Consider the following 25,197-nt stretch of genomic DNA (forward strand, 5'->3'; position numbering starts at 1 on the left):
ACTTCAACTGCGACATTTCCAAAACGTTCAGCTCCGGCATGTTCCATATCAGACAGCAATGGGCATCTGCAAATTACAAGATTATTCATAATAATAACTGCTACAATAATAAGACTGTCCAACACCTAAAAGCCTTTGGATGGAAATTGTGACGTTGTTGTGCACAGAGGAGCCTGTCTGCAGAAAGGTGTGTCGCTCTCTCTGTGAATGTTTCGCAAACACAAAACAGAAGATGCAGCCTGTTAATGGCTGTGACTTATACTGAAGTGGGAGGGGTGTCCCCCAGGTTTTCTGCACTGTTGTGTGAAAGGTGTGTGCAGAGACAAACAGTCTGCAACCACTTAACCAAGCGCCAACTGCTTTGGATGAAGTATGTGGGAGCCTTGCCCTTATCAAGCCCAAGTTGTGACTTGGATCTTCCCCTCAATGCCTTGAGACAAGATTCAAAGTTTCCCCATAAAGAATTTAGACTTTACTTGTTCTCCCTCTCTCAAAACTTGAAGCTTTGCTTAATGGGAGCTTGAAAAGAGAGGACACTGGATTTTGAGTTATCCTTAAAGACTTCAGATTTGTCCTTTTAAAAACTGAAGTCCTGATTTTTATTTGTCATTTTGTAGAAATTAGACTTGACTTGAGTTTGTCTTTAAAAGCTTAAGTCATGACTTGGACTTTGTAATATCCCTATAAAAGGTTTAGGAGAAAAAGACCAAGAGAGATGAGCTACAACAGTGTTAGAAAGCTGGATCAGAAATCTAGAACAGTTCAGCTCCACTATATCAGAGTGATGTCATTAGCCATTATGGTTAATGATTTTGCCCCAGCATTAGCTTCCTGGGCTAATGATTTTTTTTTTTTTTCTACCCGCACCCAACCCAAACATGCTAACTCTGCCAGGCTAAGTGATGCAGTTGGGGGCTGTAATTGGTCTTTTTTGCTAATTGAGCACTATAGCTAAAAGCTTTTCTCAGACGGTGTGTCATTTGCGACACGTAGTGGATTTACTGTCGGGAGCGGCGTCCGTCTGTGAACCCGTCCGCTGTTTCATGCCAGACAGCTTCTGCTTTGCGCGCAGCGTCACTTCGGTCGTTCACTGTGATTCTTCTGGCCGTGGTTCTATCTTAGTCATCCCAGCGGCGTATCTCTCTGCCCACTTAAATGAGATTTTTAAGGTCATTAACTGATCCAGGCTATTATATTGGTGCACCAGGGGTGTTCCAGATTTGATAGACGATTGGAAGGAGATAATGAGACTTATATAGACACCTCTTATTAGCACACACAGAGAGACAAAGAAGAAGAAGCCATAGAAAAAAAGCTGTTTATGGCCAGATCTGCTCCCTAATACACTGTGTGATTAACCACTGCATGAAGGCTGGAGTGTATTACTAATAAAAATATAGCCTCTCTATTAGTCTGCATGTGTATGAGTGTCTGGCAGCAGTCGCCGTCCTCAGACAGGCTTGTCTTTGTGTCGTGTCTGATGTCATAATTTGTCTGACGTATGCTTGCCAACAGGAACCTTTAGTTAGGAAATCACTGTTCCAGCATGTGTGCGTGTGTGTTTGTGTGCTCAAATCTGTGCTTGTGTATTCCCATCACAGCCTTTATCCAGACGGCTCTTAGTTGATTGAAGGTTGTCTTTGGGAGCAGGGCGGAGGCAGAGCTGCTGAAAGAGAATTAATAATGCACAAGGGTTTGGGATGTCCAGAGTTGAGCTCCACAGTTGTCACACTGGTCACGGTGCTGACGGTGTGGCAGCAGCCAGCTCAGACAGAAGGGAGTGGAAAAGGGCGGGCAGGGGGAGGGGATCCAGGAAAGATCAGAGGAGTTGGATTTTGTAGTTTTTGTCAGAATTAGTCATTTTGCTTGGGTAGATTAAAAGATCGTTTTGCATCAGTGGGCGATTAAGCCTGACAGACGCGCTGGAAAGCAAAGTGCCGGTCAACTCTTTGAATGGTACACCTTCAGAGTCGGTGCTGAAACCACCTGCACAGATGGTCTTTGATTATTACCAATAGGAAAACACATTGGGTATTTGTGTTTCTGTCTGCCTCCCGCTGGCTTTCTGTCTTTAAAGTCTGCTCAGGATGTTTTTGGTTTGATCAGTGGTACTCTTGACTTTGCCTCTGTGTTTAGCTCACAGAAATTCTGCTGCAAGTTTTGTTCTTTGTTTTTTTATTTTTGGTTTTCACAGATAAAAGAAGTGAAAAGTAACACAGCCTCAAAGTGGATTTTGATAACACAATTGATCATCATGCAGATGAACAGACCTGCAGTATTGTCTAAAGGTTATGAGATGCCGTTTTTTTTATTATTCTGGTGGTTATTGTTTAAATAAATCTTGATCTTATCTGAGGGCAATGGCATCTCACAAGACGTCCGCTTGTGAATTAAACAATGTTTTCATTTCAGAAATAATTATATTTACAATAGTCCGAAAAAAATATTTGACTGCAAAATAGATAATAGTCAACATATATTATATCCCTGTACTTGAAGGAAAATATTCATAACTCTTTTCTGAATATAATGTATAACTTGAAGTTTGTCCTTGAAGGTTTTTTCAGTTTTTTGTGCAGCCACTCACTGCTAAACTGAACGCTATATCAATCTTTCACAATTAGCTGCTTTCAGTTGTTTTTTCTCTCTCAGAGAAATAACAACCTTGCTAAGTTCAGACCTTTCTAAAGATTTCAATGTCAATCATTAAACACACTCTGCAAACAAGGCTTCAACCTGGCTAGGAAGTTAGCTAACTCTAGCACCAAGAATGCTATGAATGCATTTTGATTGTGTGACCAAAACTGCAAAAAACAAAACAAAACCAAAAAAAAAAAAAACAATGCCAAGCTATTTATGTAGTAATAGTATTTAAAACACACAACATGGTTTAGTCCTCAGGGAACTAAAAGTGAGTATACAGCACTAATATAAGCAGAAAACACTATGCTGTTGCTATTAAAGCAATGGCCAGGACATTGTTATTCCAAGTCCTTCTAGATACTGGCAGAGATTGCTGAAGCCCTCGTTCTTGAAGCGCTTCATTGGGTACAAATGGGTAAATTTCCAAGAAGAACATAATTGAACCAGTTTCTGATGCTGGGAGGCGGTGTAATGAATTGTGGGGGTCAATACACCAAACTACCAAATATTTTGACTTACCCACTTGTAGCTTCAGTGTCCTTGAACTTGGACTGCAAAATTGTTGCGAGAAATAAATTGGCATATTTGCAAAATTTGTTAGCAAGAAGTCCATGATATTGTTTAACAGTTTGGCAGCAACAAAACTGAGCAGATCTTTAAAAAAACGTGACCCAAACAAATTTATGCAGCATTGGAAGAGACTAATATCAACTTCTCTGTACTCTTTGACACTCAAACTATATCACAAAACGTATTTAATCACTCTTAAAAAAAGTGGATTTTGCATGATGTGACCACTTTAACACATTGTTGCTGAAGACTCCAGCATTAAGTATGGAACATTTTGACAGATTTTTCCACATTTGTCACAATGTTCTGAGCTGTAGATACTTATAGATACCCGTATGAAATTGTTGGCATGTTTAAGGCTCAAAAGAGGGAGAACATGAAATACATCGGCGTCAACGTCAAACAAAACAGGCTTTCTTATTACAATAAAATGACTTGAACATGAATGTGTGCACATAGCCTCCAGCCTGCTGTCAGATGACAACATTTACCCTTTGTCGTCCAGACCTTGTACCAGATTGTTGCATGTAATTGCAACTTCACCAAGGGTGATGTTTTATTGGATAATAGGACTTTAAAATAGCGCTGTCAAAGTTAACAGGTTTTCTGCACTCCGTAGGGTTGAGGGATACTGCAGACGTTGAGTAGAAATGTGGTGTTAACAGGAGTACCCCCTTTCAATTTGTATGGTCATTTTATTTAGTGCGGATGTAAAAATTCTGTTTATCGTAATTTTAGAAACACTTTGTCTTTCAGGCGGCAGTGCAGAAAGGGGTCACAGTGTTGACTTTGTTCTTCAGTATTTCCTTCGGTACTCATCAGTTTAGATTCATGTTTACATTCAGATATGAAAGTTTGCACAATGGCTTCACCGTGATATGGTTTTCAGTTGCTTGATCTGGTTCTGGTTGGATGTTTCTTGGAAATTTGCACGTCCTCCTTCTTCATGCTTTTTCCCTAAACTTCCAAAAACAAAAGCAGTTGTGCAGGTGACATTCAGAAGAACCTAGATACTTAAAAGAACACCTTAACATTGAGACACTTGGTTCATTTTACTGCCATTGACATATAATTTTGCATCTTTACTGATTCTTTACTAAAAAAAATCAAGATCTTTTTTTAATATTAAGAGATGTTTCATAAGCTTTAAACCTTAAAGTAACATATAAAAATGTGTTAGGTCATCTGGATTCGAATGTGATATAAAAATAGCATTTTTTAAAAACCTCTTTCTGGTAGATTTGACATGTTTTTACAAATGCTCTGTTATTTTACTGACATTTCAACTAAATGAGCAAAGTGATGCTGCTCATGTTTAAGCAAAGAATTAGTGGAAATAACAAATGAATCTCTTTTAGAAAGTGTTTGTTAAGGTCTTGTATCAAAAATGCACTTATAAATTAAACTGTTCGATCTGAAACTCAGGTGTTGCTTGCTCTGGGACCTTATTGTGAAGGACATGAGGAAATAGCTTCACAGTAAAACAAAATAAAAATCACAAGTTCACTTGTTTAGCTTCCCTCCATCTTCAGGGACGCTATCTGAAGCAGGAAACAGACAGAAAGTAGCCAACGTGATAAGACAAGACGACGAGAAGATAGAGCAGTTGGGATAATGTGTGAAAGACAGTTTTAAGTGGCCTGTTGGCACATTAGCGTGTCACGGGACAACAGGCAGACAGCTGAAGGCAGAACAGAGTCAACTTAAGCAAAGTCTGGCAGTTAACAAACCTGAGAGGAACTGCGACTTCAGATCAGACAGGTTCACCATTAACCTTCACTGACACTGTCTAAAGAAAAGGTGAGAGAAGGGACAGGAAAATGCCTGGGCATTACCATCTGCCATAATTGCGTGCCCCGACAGAAGCAAGGTCACAAATAATAGTTAAACCTGAAGGGGTATTCAAATATTCTGAATTTTCTGAGCTGCAAATTCAAGCAATAACTCGAGTTAAACAGGCAAATGTGCGACGGTGCTCTGTGTCAAAGAAACTATAAAAATGATCAATTAATTTAAAATTTCTTTATTTAGTGCTATGATTTATAGCAGTCACTTTACTTATGCTTTCCCTTTTGATTTGGACATGCCCAAATGATTATTTAAGATATGTACATATATGTATTTTTTATTTTAATTTTGGTGAGCTTCATCGCTCATTATGTCCTGAGTAGCTATTTTTCATCATGATTCTTTAAATAAAATATTCTGAGTGTTTCAAACCTGCTAAACTCTTAATGGCTGAAAATACAGTTGAAGAGCCAACGGAGGACTTTATGTAACAGTGATACGCACTGGCAAACGCATTCAGGAGATGACATGCTTAAGTTTAGTCTGCCAGAGGGAATGCACTTCGAAAATCAAACGACATTAACCAATTACCCCCTGATCAATAGTCACAGGAACACACGGGGATGAACTGGACTCGGAGCTCTGATAATGTGTTCCTCGAGGCCAGGAGGCAGGCTCTGAATACCTTTCCCGTCTCAGCGCCGGCCAATGGAAATGTCGGCAGTACCCCCAACACGCTGCCGCTCTCCAATGCGAAGTCTGTCGCCAGGCAGAACAGCCGGCGCGAAGAAATCTGAGGCGCAGATAAGGGAGACATGGATTGAGATGAAACAGAAGGGGTGGGGGTGAGAAAGAGGAGAAGCGTCAGGAATAAAAGAGGAGCTGGAAGAGTGGATGTGTTAGGTTGTGAAAAGCAGGTGTTGCAGCGGGTCGCAGTGAGCTGCAGGTAATCTCACCGAGATAAAGCAGCGGGCCCATAATTCCCCACGAGAGGTGGCACTGTAGTGTTGTCAGGGCTCGCCCTCCGCCTTCCCCCACTCCTCCCTTGGATCTTTCTTTGAAATACTTTTACTTTAACTTTTAAAAAAAAAGAAGAAAAAAATCAGTAGTGCTACGAGAGGCTAGTCGGTACATTCTGATGAGGTAGCCGGAGGAAGAAAGAAGGAGAGCAGCAGGACTTCTGCTGTGCGCCTTCTCCACGTTTACCTGAACAGATCACAGCAGCACTGCAGCTGCTCTGTTCTGTAGTCATGATGAGAGTAAATATCAGCACCGGGCTCAGAATATTGAGGTGATTGAAGCAGAAAGATGGGAACAATGAGAGAGAGAAAGAGAGAAAGGTAGAGTCAAAAAGAAAAAGAGGAGGAGACATCTAAGATATTACAGCTGTCTGGGGGAGTATTTGAAGGAGCCGGCATTATGAGAGTGTAAATTACACTCTCTCCTTGTCCCCTTAGGCTGCTGGGTGAATATAATCACCCACAGCAGCAAGCACCCAGACACACACACACACACCCACACACACGCATGCACATTACTCTGTCTATAGACACTGGAATAATATTAGACTGCTGTTAGTGTGCTTGAGTTTGCCGCTCTCGCAGAAGGCTTCAATCATGTATCGATCCCACGTCAGTTCTCCAGCCTGCTCTTTTCCGCAACGATCTCAAATATTGACACATAACTCATTTGGTTAATTCGGGGGGCAATCAATAGTCACTTATGGAGCTTTTGCAACACATCCAGCAGTCTCAAGGGCGTTAAAGTAAAGAGGGATTAGGACGCGTTATTACGACAATACTTTTTCTTTTGATTGTAGCCAAAGACACAGAACTTAATCAAAGTGGTGGTTCGCTGTCTTTCTACTCTGTTTGAGTTTGCAGAGGTCTTCTACTCATCGCATTTTACGATCAGATGAATGAATTTATGAATTTCATTGGTATGTCATCGGTACCAACTTAGGTAGTACATATTTCCTAAGTAGAAGAAAAATGATACACCTGAGACATTTCCTTTTCTTTTGCACTTACCCTAGCTTTAAAATTATGGAGGCACAGACAAAGATTTTTGGTGTGCATAACATTTGGCAGCCTGGTTAACCTTTGCTGAACCCCTTTTAATGTAGGGCTGGGCATTTATCGCATGTTCGACATTTATTGTGATAAATTTCTTACTATGATAAGAATTCTGATTTATCGTTGTCATGATAAGTTCTTGATCATGACAACGTTTAAAATCCCAAAAGCTGTCCGTATTGTCAATCCCGACAATATTATTATAATTCATAATAATATGAATTATTATTCATATCAATAATTATTCATGTGAACAAATATTATATTAAGGTATCAATAAAACTGAATCAGTTTGAAAATTTGATCATGTGCAGTTACAAATCGCACTTCATTGTGTGACTGGTGTCCTAAAGAAGCATATTACAAACGGATACGTTTACCAAGAGCAGTGTTTGTGTTTGTGAGGCCATGATTGTTGTCACGCTGCGACTCCCATTCAGTTGCCTATAAGAGAAGTAATAAATAGTTTTATTTTTACTTTTACCGTTATCGCAATATTACCTTCAAAACTGAAGTCCATATGTTTTGGACTACCACCACCCCTTCTTTAAACTTCAAAAAATGTCAACTAATAAACATCTGAACATGCATTTGTGTTCACTTCCCTTGCTTTTATCTTTGAATGAAATGAGGGAAAGTGGTCTGTTGCCCAGGTTGGGCAATCTGTTGACAGCTTGCACACCCCACTGACTTGGTCTTTATGGAGAAGTGGCAAAATCAAAACCTGAAAGTGATTTGACATCAATTTAAAGTTTGCAATAACTCAATGTAGGGGACACATCAAACATCTAGAGGAATGAGTACTGATCACATGAAATGAAAGTTAAACCTTCTGGGCTGCACACAAAGTGCTTTGTGGTGGAAAACTAAGACTTCATCAGCCTGAGCAGAGCGTCTTTTCAGTGTAACATAATAGCAGCGATCCCATGCTATAGCGATGTCTTTCTTTAGCAAGAACAAAGAGTCGATAGGAAGATGGATGGAGCTAAGTACAGGGCAATTTTGGAGAAAAAAAAATAGGCAGAACCACAATCCTGAACATACACACACAGTTCCAATGTAATAATTTCAATCAAACATATTCATGCATCAGATAATCCTCAGAACCTAATCTGACTGAGAATATGTAACCAGAGCAAAAAATAGCTGTTCACAGATGCTTTCCATCCAGTCTGAGCTGCTTTCCAGTGGCGGATGTGCAAAATACTGCCACGGACTTTGTAGCTGTAATTGCAGCTAAATGTTATTCTCAGAAAGTATCGACCCAAGTGAGCCGAATTTAAATGATCAGCACGCTTTTAGGTCTCTTCAGTAGTAAAACAAAATAAAGAAAGCAATGTATCATTTTCTTACCACTTCACAATTATTCGCTGCTTTGTTCTGATTACATTAAATCAGTAAAACAGATTGAGAATTCTAGCTGCAACTTAAGGAAAAGCAAAAAACGTTTAATGGCTTTGATTCCCCCCCAAAACAGAGAAACCTCTGAGAAAATTATAACATTTATCTATGTGAACCTCTCCTCCGATTTTCCTTCCATTTCAGCTATTGATGACAGCTGAAAGAGTAAAACCATTCATAATTTCAAAAACTCTTCATTAAAAAAAAAAAAAAAATTAATCACCTGATTGTTCTATGTTGACATACTTCATTATGTCTAGTTTGGCTTTGAATCATCTTCTTGCATTAAAAAAAGAATCCCCAAAAAAATAAGCGAGAGGGATTTGTGAAATCACCCAAAGTCACTTTTTTATTCTCATAGACGAAACCGAAAAAGAGCTAATACAGGCCATTTATCTTCATATATATATAAGAGAAAACGACAACCCCAATTTGCTTCCTAATTGATAACTTAGGTTCAAATCTCTGTTGCAGTGTTGCAACAACTTGAGTCAAGGGTCTTTCCTTCTGATACTTAGCCGCAATTAGGAGACAGAGTTTTCCAGTCGGCCATACATTTGTCTTCATCCTCCTCACCCCTTTCTCATACCTCCTTCCTCTCTCTCCCACCCAACCAGGGTCGCTGTTCCAGGGAGAACTGCAAGTACCTGCACCCTCCTCCCCACCTCAAGACACAGCTGGAGATCAACGGAAGGAACAACCTAATTCAGCAGAAAAACATGGCCATGTTGGCTCAACAGATGCAGCTCGCCAACGCCATGATCCCCGGAGCACAGCTACAACCAGTGGTGAGAACGAGACTCATGACTTCAGACGTTTCAATATTTGCTAATTAAAAAGTGTTTTTTTTTAATATATAAGTGCATAACAGGGTCAGATTTTCCTGTTTTGTTTTGAGTTTTACTTTTTTCCTCGAGGCATGTAGAGCATTTACTGACATTTGTAGTTACTAATGACTGATCTAACTAATGAGCAAAATGACGGGATCATTAAATCAACCAATGACCAGAATCTTTTTTTATATATATATATATGTATACACCTAAGAAGCATTACTTGGATCAAAAATAAACCTGCTCAAATGTGAATTCACTGAAAAATTTAGAAAATAATCCCTAAAAATAAGCAAAAAATAAATAAAAAAGAGTCTCTGAAACCATCCTAAGACACTTTTTTGTGCTGTAAGTAGAAAATGATGCCATGTCTTGCATTTAAGATAAAACAATATTATAAAACAACTTAGAAGATGTAAGAAAATTCAAGCAATAATACAATTACATAGTTAAAATAGTTTTTGATGAAGTTCTGAAACAATTAAAACTTTAATTTTTATTTATTTATTTTTTATTTTATTTTGCTTTTGCCAGTTTTGCTCCACACCAAGTGAAGCAACAGAAGTAGAACTGTACTGGAGTTGATTCAAAAGCCTAAGATTTATTTAAATTATTTTTACAACATTGATATATATTTTTTTTTTTATTACCATCGCAGTTTAGAGTTACACCCCCCAGATCAGATATATGTGCCAGTGCAGCAAAAATGACACAAACGGCATACAAATGCCCCTTCCAGAAGATAGTTCTCGTTATGACATAGCCCTATCCTGCACTAATCTCTTTGGACTGATGCCTGCCTCACCTCAAGATGTGGAGAGCTTGAAAGGAGTGACATTCCAAAGGAAACTGGATGTATTTAATCGAATAATTCCGCTAAGAAATATTTGACCACTTGGGACACATGGAGGGAGGGTGGAGAGGGTATTGCACTTCCAGATGGTTAGTTGATGATTAAGATTTTTTTTTTTTTAAGTGCTTAACACCACAGCAAGATGTAACTTACTCCTTCTGTCCTTACAAAGCATCACCCTCTTTTTTCCAGAGTTCATACAAATTATTTAGCAAAAACCTGTAGTGTTGAGAGCAGTGCAAAGCGTTTAATTTCTTCATATTTAGACCCACAAGAGTCGTTGTTTTTTAAAAAAGCGGCGAGATAAAAGAACCAAGGAGCTGCTCAAACAAGCAAAACGATTTAGCCAGCGCTACAATTCTGTTACAAAATAATATGAACTATCTGTCGATGCTTACTGTCTAATAAAAAGTATCATGAGCCCCATCACTCACTGCCAGATGTAATGGATCCCTATTATCTCCCTCTCTGGACAGTTTCACGAGTGAAGTGAAAGCACTTTTTTTTTTGACACAAGTGATGAGACAAGTGGTAGTCGTGGGAGCACAGGAAAAGAAAAACAGCTCAAGAGATGCTGGGATAGAGAAGCGAACTTTGCACTCAGAAGAAAAGGAGGAAGGAAGGAGGAAACCTAAAGTCTGAAAAAAGGGCCGTCCACCTTTGTTCCTTTTACACACAACAAGCTCTCTTTTTAACTTTTCTTTGTAGGCTAAGTCTAAAGGTCTGCTGACATTCCATTACCTTTACTTTACCTGCCTGCCCGCCTTTTTCCTCTGTCCCTTTATCTCTTCCTGCCTCTTTCCCTTACCGCTTTTCTTCTGCTGCTGTGTCCATCCCTGCCAGGCTGTCTTCTTCCTGCTCTCTTTTCAATACTTTCTCACCATGACATAAACAACAACGAAAAAAAGAAAAGAAAAGGAAAAGAAAAGGCTTTGCAGTTCCAAGATGATCTACTGCTTCTCTAAGTCCTGCAATGGATTCTTCAGCCTTTGTTTCTCAGATTTTGTTGATAGGCTCTGGAAAAGAAGTAGGAAAAAAAAAAGACTGAATGAATACAGTTTTACTGCGTCACTGAACAGAGAGAGTGGGAAGCATAAATTTCAAGAGGCTGACTCCGGTTCTGCTCGTTACATTTATTGGCATTTATTGGCACCACTAAATCCCCCTGTAATCTCTTGAGTTATTGTTATTGCCACAAACTTTAATGCAACTTTTTAGAAGCATTTCTAGTCAGGCGAACCTGAGGCAGCTGACAAAACTACCCACGTAAAACCTACTATTCAGTTAAGATGCGTTTTAGAAAGATCATAAGAAAAAGTGGAAGTTTGCCAGCCTGGATTTCAAAATATCATGTGTGCCGATTTGTTAGGTAGTGGCAGGACAGACTGCATGAGAATTATTTTAACAAGCAAAAATCACATTAAGCCGTCAGAAACAAAATCTCTTGGATGAGAACACAGGCGAAACGTTTTCCTTTGAAAATGTAAAGTGGGTTAAATGCAATAAAAAAAAAAAAATAAATAAATAATAATAATAATAATAATAATAATAATAATAATAATAATAATAATAATAATAATAATAATAATAATAATAATAATAATAATAATAATAATAATAATGTAAACTGGTTGAATTGTGATAATTCCCACAGTGAGGTTGGGTTATGCTTTTTTGAACTAGCACCAGATAAATGCAGAGTGAGAATTTGGACGTGTGAAGTGTGACACTTTGCAAAAAAAAAGAAAACAAAACAAAACAAAAAACTGTTCTTTTCACCCTGTTTTTACAAATGGCCAAAGCTGTTTGAAAATATGCTCTTTTTTTTTCTCCAACAAAATGTATTTGTTTTGACAGTGATGCTGCATTCCACCTTTTTCTAATACAGAATAGGATCGCCTATATATTAAAATATCATACTGAATAAGCTCCAGATAGAACATGCACTTCTCCTTAACTCAAGGCCAACGCAGAATACATTTGGTTCCATAGTAGCAAGGTTGAATGTTTTAAAGTGCAAATAACCACATTACTGTTCCAATAGAGATTATAACCAGAAAGTATTTCGTGAGAAAATATATTCGTTGCATCATCACCACCCCCCTCGCTTAGTTCGGTGGTTCCAGGCTTGAGAGAATCTGCGGTATCGTATATAGAGGCATTCCGAAAAAGGCTATAAGAGAGGTCACAGCTCCTTGCTGCATGACTTCACTGCATTATTAAAATATCATGACTGCGAGCCTTTTGCAGTGACATCATGTCTTTCTCCACTGCTCCAGTTGCAAATACCTCGAACGGAGACCTCAGCTACGTCCTACCTACCCAAATCTGGACTCCTCAGGCATTCCTGACCCGGAGGAATTTGACGCTTCAAAACATCATATCTTACTTTCCTGAGAAAAAGCAGAGCGGTGAGGCGGCTTCGAGGAAGAATGTAGCTGTCCGGCTCTGTCTGCTCTTGCTCCTCCATTACTCACCGTGTCCTCCCAGCTGACAGTCCTCGGTCCGGGGGCCGAGGTCAGGAGCGTGCAGGGAAAACTTTCGGTGCTCTGTGTCAGTCTGTTTACACCTCAGCCTCTGTTTTGGAAGATTGCGAGGAGAAAGGAGATGTGAGGAGGATGTTTTCTCGGGTAAATTTCTGTACAGCACAAACAGGCAGAGCAGAGAAGCACCTCTCCCGCATCACACAGATTCACGGCTTGACTTCCACCATTACTACTGCTGCGATGTGTGTGACTCTAGTCCAGGAAAGCTATGATCAAAGACATAAGACGGCAACACGTGCTTTATTTGTCAAACGCTTGCAGATTTTATTTATTCACGTTACAGTACGCAGTCTGTTTGAAACATCTTCATGAACGTCACTATGTGTTACTAGGATATCATTACAGATAAAACACAAAGTAGTGAAGGAAAGCGAAGTTGGGTATTCAATAACTTTATGCAAATAAAAATCTGGGAAAAGTTCGTGTCAACATATTTTCGACTTGATTGGTCAATGCTTTGTAGAAGCATCTTTCGCGTATGCAGATGTGATTTTTGAAGTTAACGGAACAGTGGATCAAATAGACAAAGAGAGACAAAATTGGAACCATAATTTTAAAACAAAAGAACTTCAGTAGCGGTGTATGTACGTATAATTATAATTAATAACAAAATCAAAAATTAGCCCACAAAACAAGCAGCTCATAAAAATCTAATCGTCTTTTTGTGGTTCCTGTTTCACTCTCCTGCTTCTTAAAACCTTCCTCTTCTCAGTTAACTTTGATCGCCACATCTTGGTACGCTTGCAGATATCTCAAAGCGTTTCCATTTTCGGTGTGCGTTCAAAGCTTGGGGTTTTGCCCTCCAACCCGACTCAACTTGAAACCTCGTCACAGCTTTCTCCCTCACCTGGCTGGTGTATTCCTTGGTTTCCATAATGTAATGCTTTTTGTGTCCACTGATGTTCTCTGACAAAACCTCTGAGGCCTTCGCAGAACATCTGGAGCTATAGTGAGATGAATTCATGCAGATGCCAGCAACTGGAATCAAGCTGCGTTAATGTGTCTTATTTAGGTGTAGTTAAGGAGAAGAGGCTAAAATGTGCGCACTTTTTTAATTTAGAGTTGGAAATGTTTTTTTTATTTTTTTTATTCCATTCAGTTTACGTGAGTGCTACTTAGTGTTAACCCATCAGAAAAAATTAAATTCTGTTGACGTCACGCGATGGAAGTACTGTACATCTGGAAAGGATGTTTTTGGTTGATTTTGCTTAATTTTATGTATTTATCCATTTTTCTTTTTTGTGTTGTGCAGCCCATGTTTTCAGTCACGCCCAGCCTTGCAACGAACGCCAATGCTGCGGCGGCAGCAGCCGCTGCGTTTAACCCCTACCTTGGCCCCGTGTCACCCGGCTTGATGCCCGCTGACATCTTGCAAAGCGCGCCCGTACTGGTCACCAGCAACCCCAGCGTTCCAGTACCTGCTGCTGCCGCCGCCGCCGCTGCACAGAAGCTCATGAGGACAGACAGACTGGAGGTGAGAAAGACCAAAAGAATATAAATATAAAAAAAAAAAAAAAGAAGATATTTCAAGCTGTTGATCACAAAGATGAAATGGATTAGCATTATTAGCTGATAGTTCCAAATCAGCCCCAGATTAGGAAATAAATTAGCAAAGCTCCAGTAAACGTCGCGCTCGCCAAGAATCATATTTTTTTCTCTCTTTTTGTCCGAGTTGCGCAAACAGACGAGGCTTTGAAACGTCAGCCGTCGCTTATTTTGAATAATAAAGGCAGGCGTTGGAAAGTCTTGCCTCAACAATGTTTGTTTGTAGGCTTTAATTATGCATCTTGTATACAGTTTTTGTCACAGTAACTACACCTTATTATCATAACTCAGTCACTGCCAAGAACTTGGCAGAGGGAAGAAGAAGAAGAAAAAAAAAGACACTAATGAGATTATCTCTCAATAAACATTAAACTTGTTCTAATTAACAGGCTGCAGACAACTGTGTTTGGCAAAATCTCAAGTAGTTCGGCACAAAAACTGTGTTCCTGTATAAAAAAAAAATACTTCCAGTCTTAGATGAAAAACAATTAATCATTTGAAACCTGATGAGCGCCCCTCCCCTTGCTCACTAATTGGACGGTAAGTCAATCTCATCCATTATGTAAGCTGCACTCGGGGAAACACTCGCAGCGGAATAATGGCCAAATCGTTGGAGGGCAGGCAGGAGGCGTGTGAGGACGCTGGGAAGCTTGCATTTTGCTCTTGTGATGTTTGGTGGCAGGGTAATTGACAGGGGGGACAAGGCCGAGCAAGTCGCCAGATTGCTGTGGACGAGCGGGTGACGTGTGACACGGAGGCCTGGGTCAATGACGGGAAGGGAGAAATGGAGCGGGCAATCGGAAATCGATCCTCAGACCTGTTGTGGTCGTCAGAGGAGGGTTGGAGGCGAGCACAGACACGGATAAAAAAGGAAATGGCACAGATTGGATGTCACAGACAAAGGAGTGGTCAGGCTTGATTGCAGGCTAAAAATGGTGTCATTTGTGTCTAAAACTGCTTTCTTGAAGTTGGTATTTCACAGGAAAAAGTGGAAAAATACAGCTCCGTGGAAAGTATTAATACCTCTTGGAAAAATCTTTGCATTTTGTCATATAGCACATAAATGTATTTTATCAGATTTTTTTGGGTCAAATGCAACACAAAGTACTAGATAGTTGTGAATTGGAAGGGAATTACAGCACCTGATTTCACTTTCTTTTGCAAACAAATTTGGAGAATTGTGGCATGCATTTCTGTTCCGTCCTCTTCACTCTGATTCCCCGTAAATAAAATCCAATGCAATCAAATCCCTCAATAAGCTACCTATTTTGTAAACAGGGGCTACAATTTGAGTATTTCTCAGAACAGCTGCGCAAAAACCGGATTACACAAAGGTCTGTTTGAGAACATTAGTGAATAAAAAGCATCATGCTAACCAAAGAAAATAGCAGAGAGCAGGGATGGGAGATGGGAGATTGTGTTGACAGGAAAACATTTCGTTGAGTTCTCTGCAAAAAAAAAGTGTCAAGAAGAAAGCCACTGTTGAAAGACAGGAGTCCAGTTTAAAAGTTTTCTGCATGCAGTGCAAGGGACATGGAAAAAAATGAACCTGTTTGTGTCAGAAGAGACCAAAACCGAACTTTTTGGATCTTTAACAAAAAGTTAAGTTCAACAAAAAGTTCAACAAAAAGTTCAACAAAAAGTTGAACCAATCGTCCCAACCATGAAACACAGTGGTAGAATTTTACATTTAAATGATTGTAAGCGGATTTTTTCCACTTTGCAATTTTGTGCTATCAGAATAAACCCAGTGAAATGTGTTGAAGTTTGTGGCCATCATGTGGCTTTATTCAAGCGTTTGCACCGTATTTATGAGTTTAATCAAGTGCCAATAATTCCTGTTTATTTAACTTAAAAAAAAAAAAACAACAGTAACAAGAAAAAAACATGCCTGTTGCTGTACTTTTGCACCAGAATTTCTTAAAAACATCTTAGAGAGACTTGCCTGCCTTGACTTAGATTCTCTAGTGTGTCGTCTAAAATAAACATACCAGAAATTCCATGGAAAAAAAAACAACAACTCTCATACCAGTCAGTAGATAATTCATTGTGGCTGGCAGAAGGTCCAATTTTAGAAGACAATCTTGCAGACCGCTTTCTTCAGAAATATTTCTTTGTCGTCTCTCAGACTTCTCTTCCTAATCCGCTTCACTACATCATTATCTCCATGTGCATTAAATCATTTGTTCCCTACCTGCAGCCCAGGTGATGCAAATGTCCCAGAGGGACAGTTACTGTGGGGCCAGAAATATGATTAAGGGCCCCTTTGTGTGTTTGTGGAGTGAATTAGTTTTACTGATTTAACTCCTGCTAATGCATAACTGTAAGGAGACGCTCGCCGGTTCACACCTGCCGCCCCCGAACGCCTAATCTGTTATCGTTTAATCGTCTCTTGCCTTCTAATCTTTTTCGGCGGCACCTCTGTCTCCTCACTCGCCATCTGTCAGTCGCTTACTCTTAATTCATCAGCCCTGCTAATATCTTCTGTTCTCCCTCGCTCCCTCGCCTGCCTGCCCCGCCAGCATCAGCCCGACAACAAGGCGATCTCGCTTTAGAAGAACGACAAACAAACTAAGAAAAAACCAAAACAGAAAAGCCAAGGAGGTGTAGCAAGGGTAAGAGGAATAAGATGGATGTAATGTCAGTCATCAACGTTAGTCGGTGTTGGTGAACGGGGGTTTGTCTTGTCAGGGTTGTTTTCCGGATAAAAGACTTGTAAACAGGCCTTGTGTCGTCATAGAAACGCCGGTTAGTTCAGCCCGCCATGAAAATATGTTTCACTCTGCGAGGGCTAATGGTGAAAATGCAGCTTAGAAAAACAGCCAGGTGGAGACATGCTTCTTTAGGGTAAATCATTGCTTTGAGTCACCGGAGAAAATGTTTTTCTGTGTTTGTGTGTGTGTGTGTGCGTGTGTGTGTGTGTATTCCCTGGTTTTGTGCGTCTCTGTGTTATTTATTATGTGTATTCAGGTGATTGCGTCAGTTAAAGCCTCCCCAGAGGCCAACCAGCCGCATATTTCCCATGGGCCTCACTTAAGCTAGTAAATTTCATACTGAAGCAATTACATCCCTCCTTAGCTTCCTTCTGAGGTCGTGGAGATGCTGCCCCCTTCTGTCCATCATGGGAACAACAACAAAAAAGCTCACTGAACAATAAAAGCAAGTCGTTGTGTCAATCAACAAAAAATGGTCAAGTTTGTCACAGTTTGGATGGTTACTGGGATGCAAAGTTCTGAAATCAAATTGATGCTAAAATATTTTTCATATTTTGTCCTTTTACCACCAAATTCTTAACTAATTTTATTGGAATTGCATGTAACAGACTACAAATTAGTGTTTTTCTTTTTCTTTTTTCAGCAGTGTAATCAGGCATTTATAGACACCCCCTTTACTCCGACACCTATAAGTAAACGGTTTTCCTGTATGTCGTTTAATCTCAGTATAGCTCTTTTCACTCTATAAAGTTTGATTATACAAATTTAGGGAACAATTATCATGACAGGTCACAAAACTCACCAAACAGCTCAGGGTTGAGGTTGTGAGGAATCTCTAAGTAACATTAGAGGTTACAATGAAATCCCAGCTTCTGAACGTCTCAGAGAGCGCAGTTTAATCTGTAATCTGAGAAGGCACAGACTATGACACGACTCCAAAGTCACAGAGAAACGGATGTCCAGATAAACTTGCAGGCCAACTAGGGCATTTCTGATCAGGAAGCAACAAAGACGTCATTGTTTCAGAGGAGCTGCAGGAGTGTGCAGCTCACGTGGGAGAATTATTTGTTGACAGGAAAACTGTTTGTTGTGCTCTGAACGAATCTGGGAGGACAGACACTAAAGAGTGGGAGGAGATCCCCCGGTCAGATCAAATTAGAAAGTAACTTTCTGCCGTACAATTTCAGCGCATTCAGGGTGATGCTAATCATCATCCTGATCCCTGATCCACTCCTCTAGTGGGCATGCTACACTGGAAAAGTTCATGTAAAGATGAGGGAACTAATAATTTTTTGAAGGCCACCAGAACTTAAAAGACTTGAGACAGAGGCAGAGATTCTTCTAGGGCCTAGAAGAATGTGAATACGTGACTAAAGCCTAGAATCTAGGCGGAGGACAAAGACTCTAAACATACAGCCAGACATACTAGGACGTGGTTTAGATCAAATCATTAATCAAGTCCACTCCACAACCCAACTGAGAAACCTGTGGCTGTACTTTAAAACTGTTGCTCACAGGTATGCTCAATTGAGGTTCTAACAAAATATTAAAAATTTCAAATCCGTGAACTCTTTGGCAAGGCATTGTAAAAGGAGCAGCAGTTCAATCACTTCTGTCTTGTCCTGATGTGAACGTCTCTGGATGAGAGGCAGTGACGTGTTCCCTGTTCTGTTTGTCTCCCAGGTTTGCCGGGAATACCAGCGAGGTAACTGCACTCGAGGGGAGAACGACTGCCGCTTTGCCCATCCGTCAGACAGCACTATGATTGACACAAATGACAACACAGTCACTGTGTGCATGGACTACATAAAGGGCCGCTGCTCGAGGGAGAAGTGCAAGTACTTTCACCCCCCGGCTCACCTGCAGGCCAAAATCAAAGCCGCCCAGCACCAAGTCAACCAGGCTGCTGCCGCCGCAGCCTTGGTAGGTATCTGTCCGATAATTACATTGCAAAAGCAAAGGAGCGTATGGAAGAGATAAATTCAGATAGCTATTCCCAACTCATTCTCGATTGCTTTGTGAAATTTTGAAATTCGGAGCAAGCGAAACATGCCACCAAACCTCTTGCATATAGAGGAAGACGCTTCTGTCCTACTCATGAAAATCTCCATTACATCTGCAACTGTGCAATTAAAGATACACATGCTTACTTGACTGTGCTAGCATGTGACTGAGCCTTCTGCTCCTCTCTTCACTCGCCCTTGTTCTGCTGCTTCATTAGCCGTGTATTTCGCTGCTCACAGTCAATAGTTAGCCTGTGCAAAATTTTTTTGCTGAGAGGACAATTGTGTGGAGACTACTGCCCAAGTTAGTGTAGTTTCTGCAATGCAGAGATCGCTTTCTCTAGGGACACACAATAATGTTTTGCTTAGCTAAGTGCTGTAGATGACATTGTGCAGGTAAATCCAGAGAGGAGAATTAGATTTCATGCTGAGATGTTCCTGCATATGCCTAAACAAAAAACAATACTGTGTTTACTGCTGTTTATTCATCGAAAAAAAAAGAAAGAGTAGAAAGTGAGACTGACATGTAGATTGTGAGGGAAATTGTGAAATATTTCAAGACTTTATTGCATGGGATTTTGACGATTTTGGCTTGCAGGTAGTAACAATCCAAAATTATGTGTCTTGGAAACTTAAACTTTTACAACAATTAAGAAAAATATACAAACTTGTTTATTGTATAAATGTTATATAGCGATCATATTATGGCCCTCACAGTCATGGGGAAGACTGCTGACTTGATAGAAATCTAGAGGAAAGTCACTTCATGCTTCCTTCTACAACCTGTATGAAGATTTCATTTTAAATTCAAAATCATGCACACAAATACGGCTGCAGGTTATGTGAAGCACAATAGGCCAACCATGTAAAACTCACAGATTAAAGATGCCAGTAAATAACCTCCAGTGGCATAATCAGTTTTAATACTTTGCAGTAAATAAAACACTGAAGTACCTAATTAAGATTAGAGCACAAGGTCAAAAAGATTGTCATCGGGACAAGATCCTAGTTCGCAGGTAATATGTCACAAGTTCGTAAATTAAACATAAACACCGCCAACCACTCTTATGGACACCCATAAAGATGTGTAAAAAGACAGATAAAAAAACATCCACTGAAAGATTTAGAAAAATACAACATTGGTGCAAAACAATAGTAAGTCCTGCATCAACAAGAATAGCTTGAATAAACTTACCGGCACCCTGAGATGGAATGACGACTTGTCCGAGTTTTACCCCACTTCTCACCCTTTGACTGACAATAGATGGATGGATGGAAACTTAATAACCGCCATAATTGTTGATTTTAAGGTTTTCTGCAGGTTTTGTGAAAGCAGATGAGACGGACAAACAAAAAAAAGGAGTGTGTTCAGATACAACTCTTCTTTGGGTACAATAAGACAAAATAAGGCACCCAGTTTATCATTCAGCAAAATAAAATACACTACACCAGTTTCTTCCCACTGCAGTGTCTGAGCCTAATGCTGCTTTATATTATATAAATTAGGGATCAGTGATCAGAGCAGGAAGCCTCGGCTTTGAGGGATAACTGATGGGTTTTGCGTCTTAAGCAGACAAATACCAACTCTAGTCTGCTGCAAGCCCAGTCAATAAACTTCAGCTTCAAATACTGTCATCAAAATATGTTCTGGTTAAACCTGCATTGATAGTGACTGATAGTTTCCTTTTCCCCTTCATTAAACTGGAAAAAAGAAGGTCAGCTGATCCTCCTCTCTCAACAGAAATTTAATTTTTTCAGCTCCGATTGACGAACGTGAATTTTTGCTAACACTTTATTTGACGTGTTGGGAATAAGAACGTCATGACACAGTCATAAACATGACATAACATTTGTCATGGGCATGAGTAAGTAACTTTAAAAATTATGTAGCTTTATGTTATTAAAGCTAAAGTTTAATCAGTAATACTTTTATAACAAATTCATGCCAGATCACGATTTCCTGGTTAATATCAAGTTGTCATAACATAGACATTTTGAATAATGTCAACTTTGTGTTAAAAGTGTCATGATTTAAAGAATGACACTTTATGACAACAGTCATAAATATTCAGGAAGACTTACTCATGTTCATGTCAGATGTTATATCATGTTTATGACAGTCTTATTCACAACCCGTCAAATAAAGTGTTACCAAATTTTCCTGCTAACTGTGAACGGGCGTTTGTTCAGTCCAGTAACCCTCTGCGCATGCTGTAGTCTTGTAAGTGGTGGATATTGCATTCAAATGATTTGTTTATTTTTTTTTTGTTTGTTTGTTTGTTTGTTTTCCGACCCACACTGCACTGCTGCCCCCCCTCTTCCCCATGATGCACCTTCGCTTGCTGGTTTATGTTATTGCGCTTGAACCCCATTGGCCCATTGCCGCATCACGCGCTCGCTGCCTGCTAATTAAGACTCAGTCGGCTGTCAAATCACTGAAGCGACCCCTCGACGCAACTTTTGACCTGGTACTATGACCTTTCACCTTTTAGCTTGGCATGTCGCCATGGTGTTATGCATGTCATTAACTGATGAAACTGTGGGAGCGCCGATTGGGGATGAACTGATGTGACGCCTTAATTCTGTTTACAGAGCACTTTCTCGCTCGAGAAATTAGTTCAAAACACCAGAAATATTTGATTCACAAATCAAAACTCACAGTTTAGTTCATCGCCTTTTGGTGAGCCTTCAGTTACGGCCTTTAATAGTGTCTTGGTAGTCTTTGCATGTTGGTGTTATTTTTCATTTTGCATGAGTAATTGGTAAGACAGATGTCATAAAAATATTAACATGTCCCACGCTAAATATCTTATTTCTCTTCACTGACCAATGATGAGAACTAGATCTTGTACTATCAATGTTCATATATTCTTTAATAAAATTATTATGTCTAATCCTTTACATAAGGCATTAAGCTGTTTAGCATCAATCACGTGGCTACGTTTATTGCTAATGTTGCTGAAGTAGCTCAGTAGCACCACATTACGTGCTGCTCTAACTTTGATGTAGCCCACTGCTAATTCATTTTATTTGTATTAGCTCTAGCAAGATGAAAACTTTGCTTTCTAATGGAGTTTTCTCTTCTCTCTCTTCTGACTCTCGCTGTCGCCACTCTTTGTTTTTCTCTCACTCCCGTCCCTTTCCTTTTGGTGTCGTCCCCCTTATCAGGGGCTTCCTCCTGTTTTGCCTCCTTTGCCAAAGAGACCTGCACTTGAAAAAGCCAACGGTGCCAACACTATGTTCAATGCTGGCGTTTTCCAGTACCAACAGGCCCTGGCCAACATGCAGTTTCAGCAGCAGGCTGCCTTCATACCATCAGGTAGGACCTTGGTTTTTTTATATATGCAAATATCGTCATAATGCAGGCTGCTTTATCACTCCTGGATATATGTTTTAGCATCACTAAAGAATGGCTGAATGTGTGTGTTTTTTTGTGCGTGTGTGTGTGTGTGTCAGTGTCAGTGCCATGCTAAACAACTTGCATGATCTTTACTGCATACAGTACTTTAGTCACGTATTCACACACCTTGAACTTTTTTCAAATGTTGTCATGTAATATTCACAAACCTTGATTTGCAAGACCAACACAAACTAGTGAATTATTGTGAAGTGGAATGAAAATGGAATTAAAAGGCTAGACTGGAACTATTTGACCTTTTTGTAGCCAATGCACAGTCCGATTTAATAGAGAGAGGCTTGACCTGAGTCGTTCAAAAATAAAAATAAAAAAGAAATAAATAAATATGTGTTGATATAAAGCCTTTTATTGTTTTGGGCCGATCTCCAGCCAGCAGGAGAACCTTCATTAAAGCCCAGACTTATTTTTCTGCTTCTAACAAGTTTTCATTTCGGGAATTTTTTATTTTTTTTTTTGGCTCTAGAGGCCTTTATTTGAAAGTCCTATGACACAAAAGTAGGAAAATGAGAGAAAGGAAAGACAAGCAGCAAAGGTCACCATGATGATGATGATGATAGGTATTTTACTGGATTAATGAAGCTCTCAGAAGGATGTCGGTTTTCTGCGGTTTTACAAGCTGGGAGTTCTTACGGCTTTCTTTCCACAGTGGTTTTCATCTTGACACCTTTTCATGAATGGATTTGTGGATTGTAAAACTAATAGGTCCTGCAGTTTCCATGAGTCATTTAACTGATTGCTGCTTTCTGTCCAGTTTAGGTGGACATTTATGTCTTCTCTTGGTAGATTTGCAGTTGTGCTGCTCTTGTTTTGTTGTGGGATAGTTGAATATAATGAAACAGAATAGAATAGAATAGAAATACCCCTAACTGTCCCACAGTGGGGAAATTTTGTAATTAACCGCATAGTGCTGAATGAGATGTTCCAAGACCTGCCTGGTGCCTTCCTTACTGATGCGGCTTGTTTACTAATGCTCTCCATCAAACCTCTGAGGCCAATCAATTAAATAGAGATTGATTCTATTTGTGATTTAGGTGCGATTGGGAGCAGTGGATCTGATCTGGGAATATAAAAGTGAAAATGTTTCAGCGAAAAAATGCAGCTCTCGGTTGCAAAAATCAGAGTAGGTTCAAGGGGTATGAATGCCTTTGCAAGTCAATATTTAGACACAGCATGAATTTAAGTTTCGAGGCAGATTGGCAAATGTACAAACATTTGCCCTGGAGGCTATTTTAGACCCAATCTAGCAATTAATGTATCATCTTCTTTACAGATTGCTTTCTGTTGAAACCCCCCCAAAAAAACAGCCAAGCCATCAGACAATCAGGACACCTAATTGGCTTCTAGCTTAGTTAACCAGATGTCGACGTTTGACAGACAGGATCTTACTGGAATCATCAAAAGTAAGAAGGATACACCCTCCACCTAAAGAGTGTGATATAATCAAGTACATGGATGCACACACACACACACACACGCACACACACACACAAGGACAGCCTTGTTGCAGAGTACTTCTCTAGACGTTGCAGAGTCATCTTACAGTGTGGCCGGTGTTCTCATCTGACACCCTAAGAATAGCTCGCCATCGATTCCCAGCAGTTCCTCATATGTCTCACTCCGCTGGGCTGTCATGTCACCGCGGCGCACTTGGGGGGTTTCAAAAAAAGGAGGTCACTCAAATATTTCATGGTGCAAACAGCTGCTATGAGGCCGCTGGTGAAATGAGGCTACAGCTAGTATTTAATTTTAATTCAATGGACCAGCAAATTCAGGCTATTATGTACGCTATTATTTCTCATAATCAGTATCAATGGCCGGCTGAAGCAATTCACTTCAGCCCGGCTGTTTAGCCCACTGTGAGTGTAATTGTGTGATTCTAAAATATTTTTTTTTCCTTTGATGTCTTCTCCCCCGGCCCCACATTCCCCTCCCATTCACTCCGACCCCCTGTTGCAATGCATGATGGGCAGGCTCGATTTTGTGCATGACACCTGCAACAAGTGTTGGTAGGTGCCAGCTTTCCTTACTAATCATGTTTGAGTCCTTTGTGGTCTCTCCTGTCACTTTTAAGTCATCCTGTGATTTTGAGCACATTATTCACCCTGCGAAACGTTTGACTGAAGTTACTGTCTCTTTACGGCAGCTCCAGCTTGAATTTCAAAATTGTAAATTAAGTGGGGGGGGGCTTATATCAATTAGTAGTTTTACTGTACTGCTCAGTACATCTTTAAGAAATACATTTCTATTCTTTTTAGCTCTTAAATCACCTAATGCTTGTTGCAGTTTTAATTGCTCTGCTTCATTATGTCTCCATCTGAAGCGCTCTGACCTCTGCAGTACTTCATTTTACTGTCAGGCTGTGAAAAGCCACTTAAACATGAGAGAATTTTTATTTGGACCAGAAATACTAAATTTGCTACAACAGTAATGTGAGATTTATTTTATTTGGCACTTAACATTTTGGATGAACTTTTGTTTTTCTATATATTATGCTTTGAACTCCGTGTTGTTCAAGACATAAAATAACAACTCACTAGTATTTAGGAGAACCTGATCGTAGCGATGCACTAATCAAAGACTTGTAACTGTAAGATCAGTAACTGCTAATGTGGATTTTATCCAATTTTGAGACCCATAATTAAACAGCATTCAATATATCTCCCTCTCTCATCTTTCCGCAGCGTCTGCTCTTTAATTATTCAGAGTAGAAGCCGAGGCAATATCCTGCTGTGCATGTGAGATCTTTAGCAACTTAATATATTAACTTATTTTGACACTGACATAAAAAAAAAGAAGTAAAAATCTAGC

The 25,197-nt window shown here is 39.8% G+C and overlaps 1 protein-coding gene across 10 annotated transcripts in view; it reads left to right on the plus strand.

Moving 5' to 3' along the window:
* LOC122832462 (muscleblind-like protein 1) overlaps positions 1–25,197 on the plus strand; it is a 78,213-nt gene that overhangs the window by 42,594 nt on the left and 10,422 nt on the right. For 2 of the 10 annotated variants that reach the window (XM_044119257.1, XM_044119258.1), the window contains exons 3-8: positions 9,095–9,265; positions 13,962–14,183; positions 18,652–18,891; positions 21,386–21,439; positions 22,140–22,290; positions 24,360–24,395. In XM_044119257.1, coding sequence (XP_043975192.1) covers positions 9,095–9,265; positions 13,962–14,183; positions 18,652–18,891; positions 21,386–21,439; positions 22,140–22,290; positions 24,360–24,395 — 874 coding nt within the window. The remainder of the gene's footprint in view (positions 1–9,094; positions 9,266–13,961; positions 14,184–18,651; positions 18,892–21,385; positions 21,440–22,139; positions 22,291–24,359; positions 24,396–25,197) is intronic. The other 8 variants (XM_044119259.1, XM_044119267.1, XM_044119260.1 and 5 more) reach the window with 5 other exon arrangements.

This window comes from Gambusia affinis, linkage group LG06 (genome assembly GCF_019740435.1).
Source record: "Gambusia affinis linkage group LG06, SWU_Gaff_1.0, whole genome shotgun sequence".
Taxonomy (NCBI): domain Eukaryota; kingdom Metazoa; phylum Chordata; class Actinopteri; order Cyprinodontiformes; family Poeciliidae; genus Gambusia; species Gambusia affinis.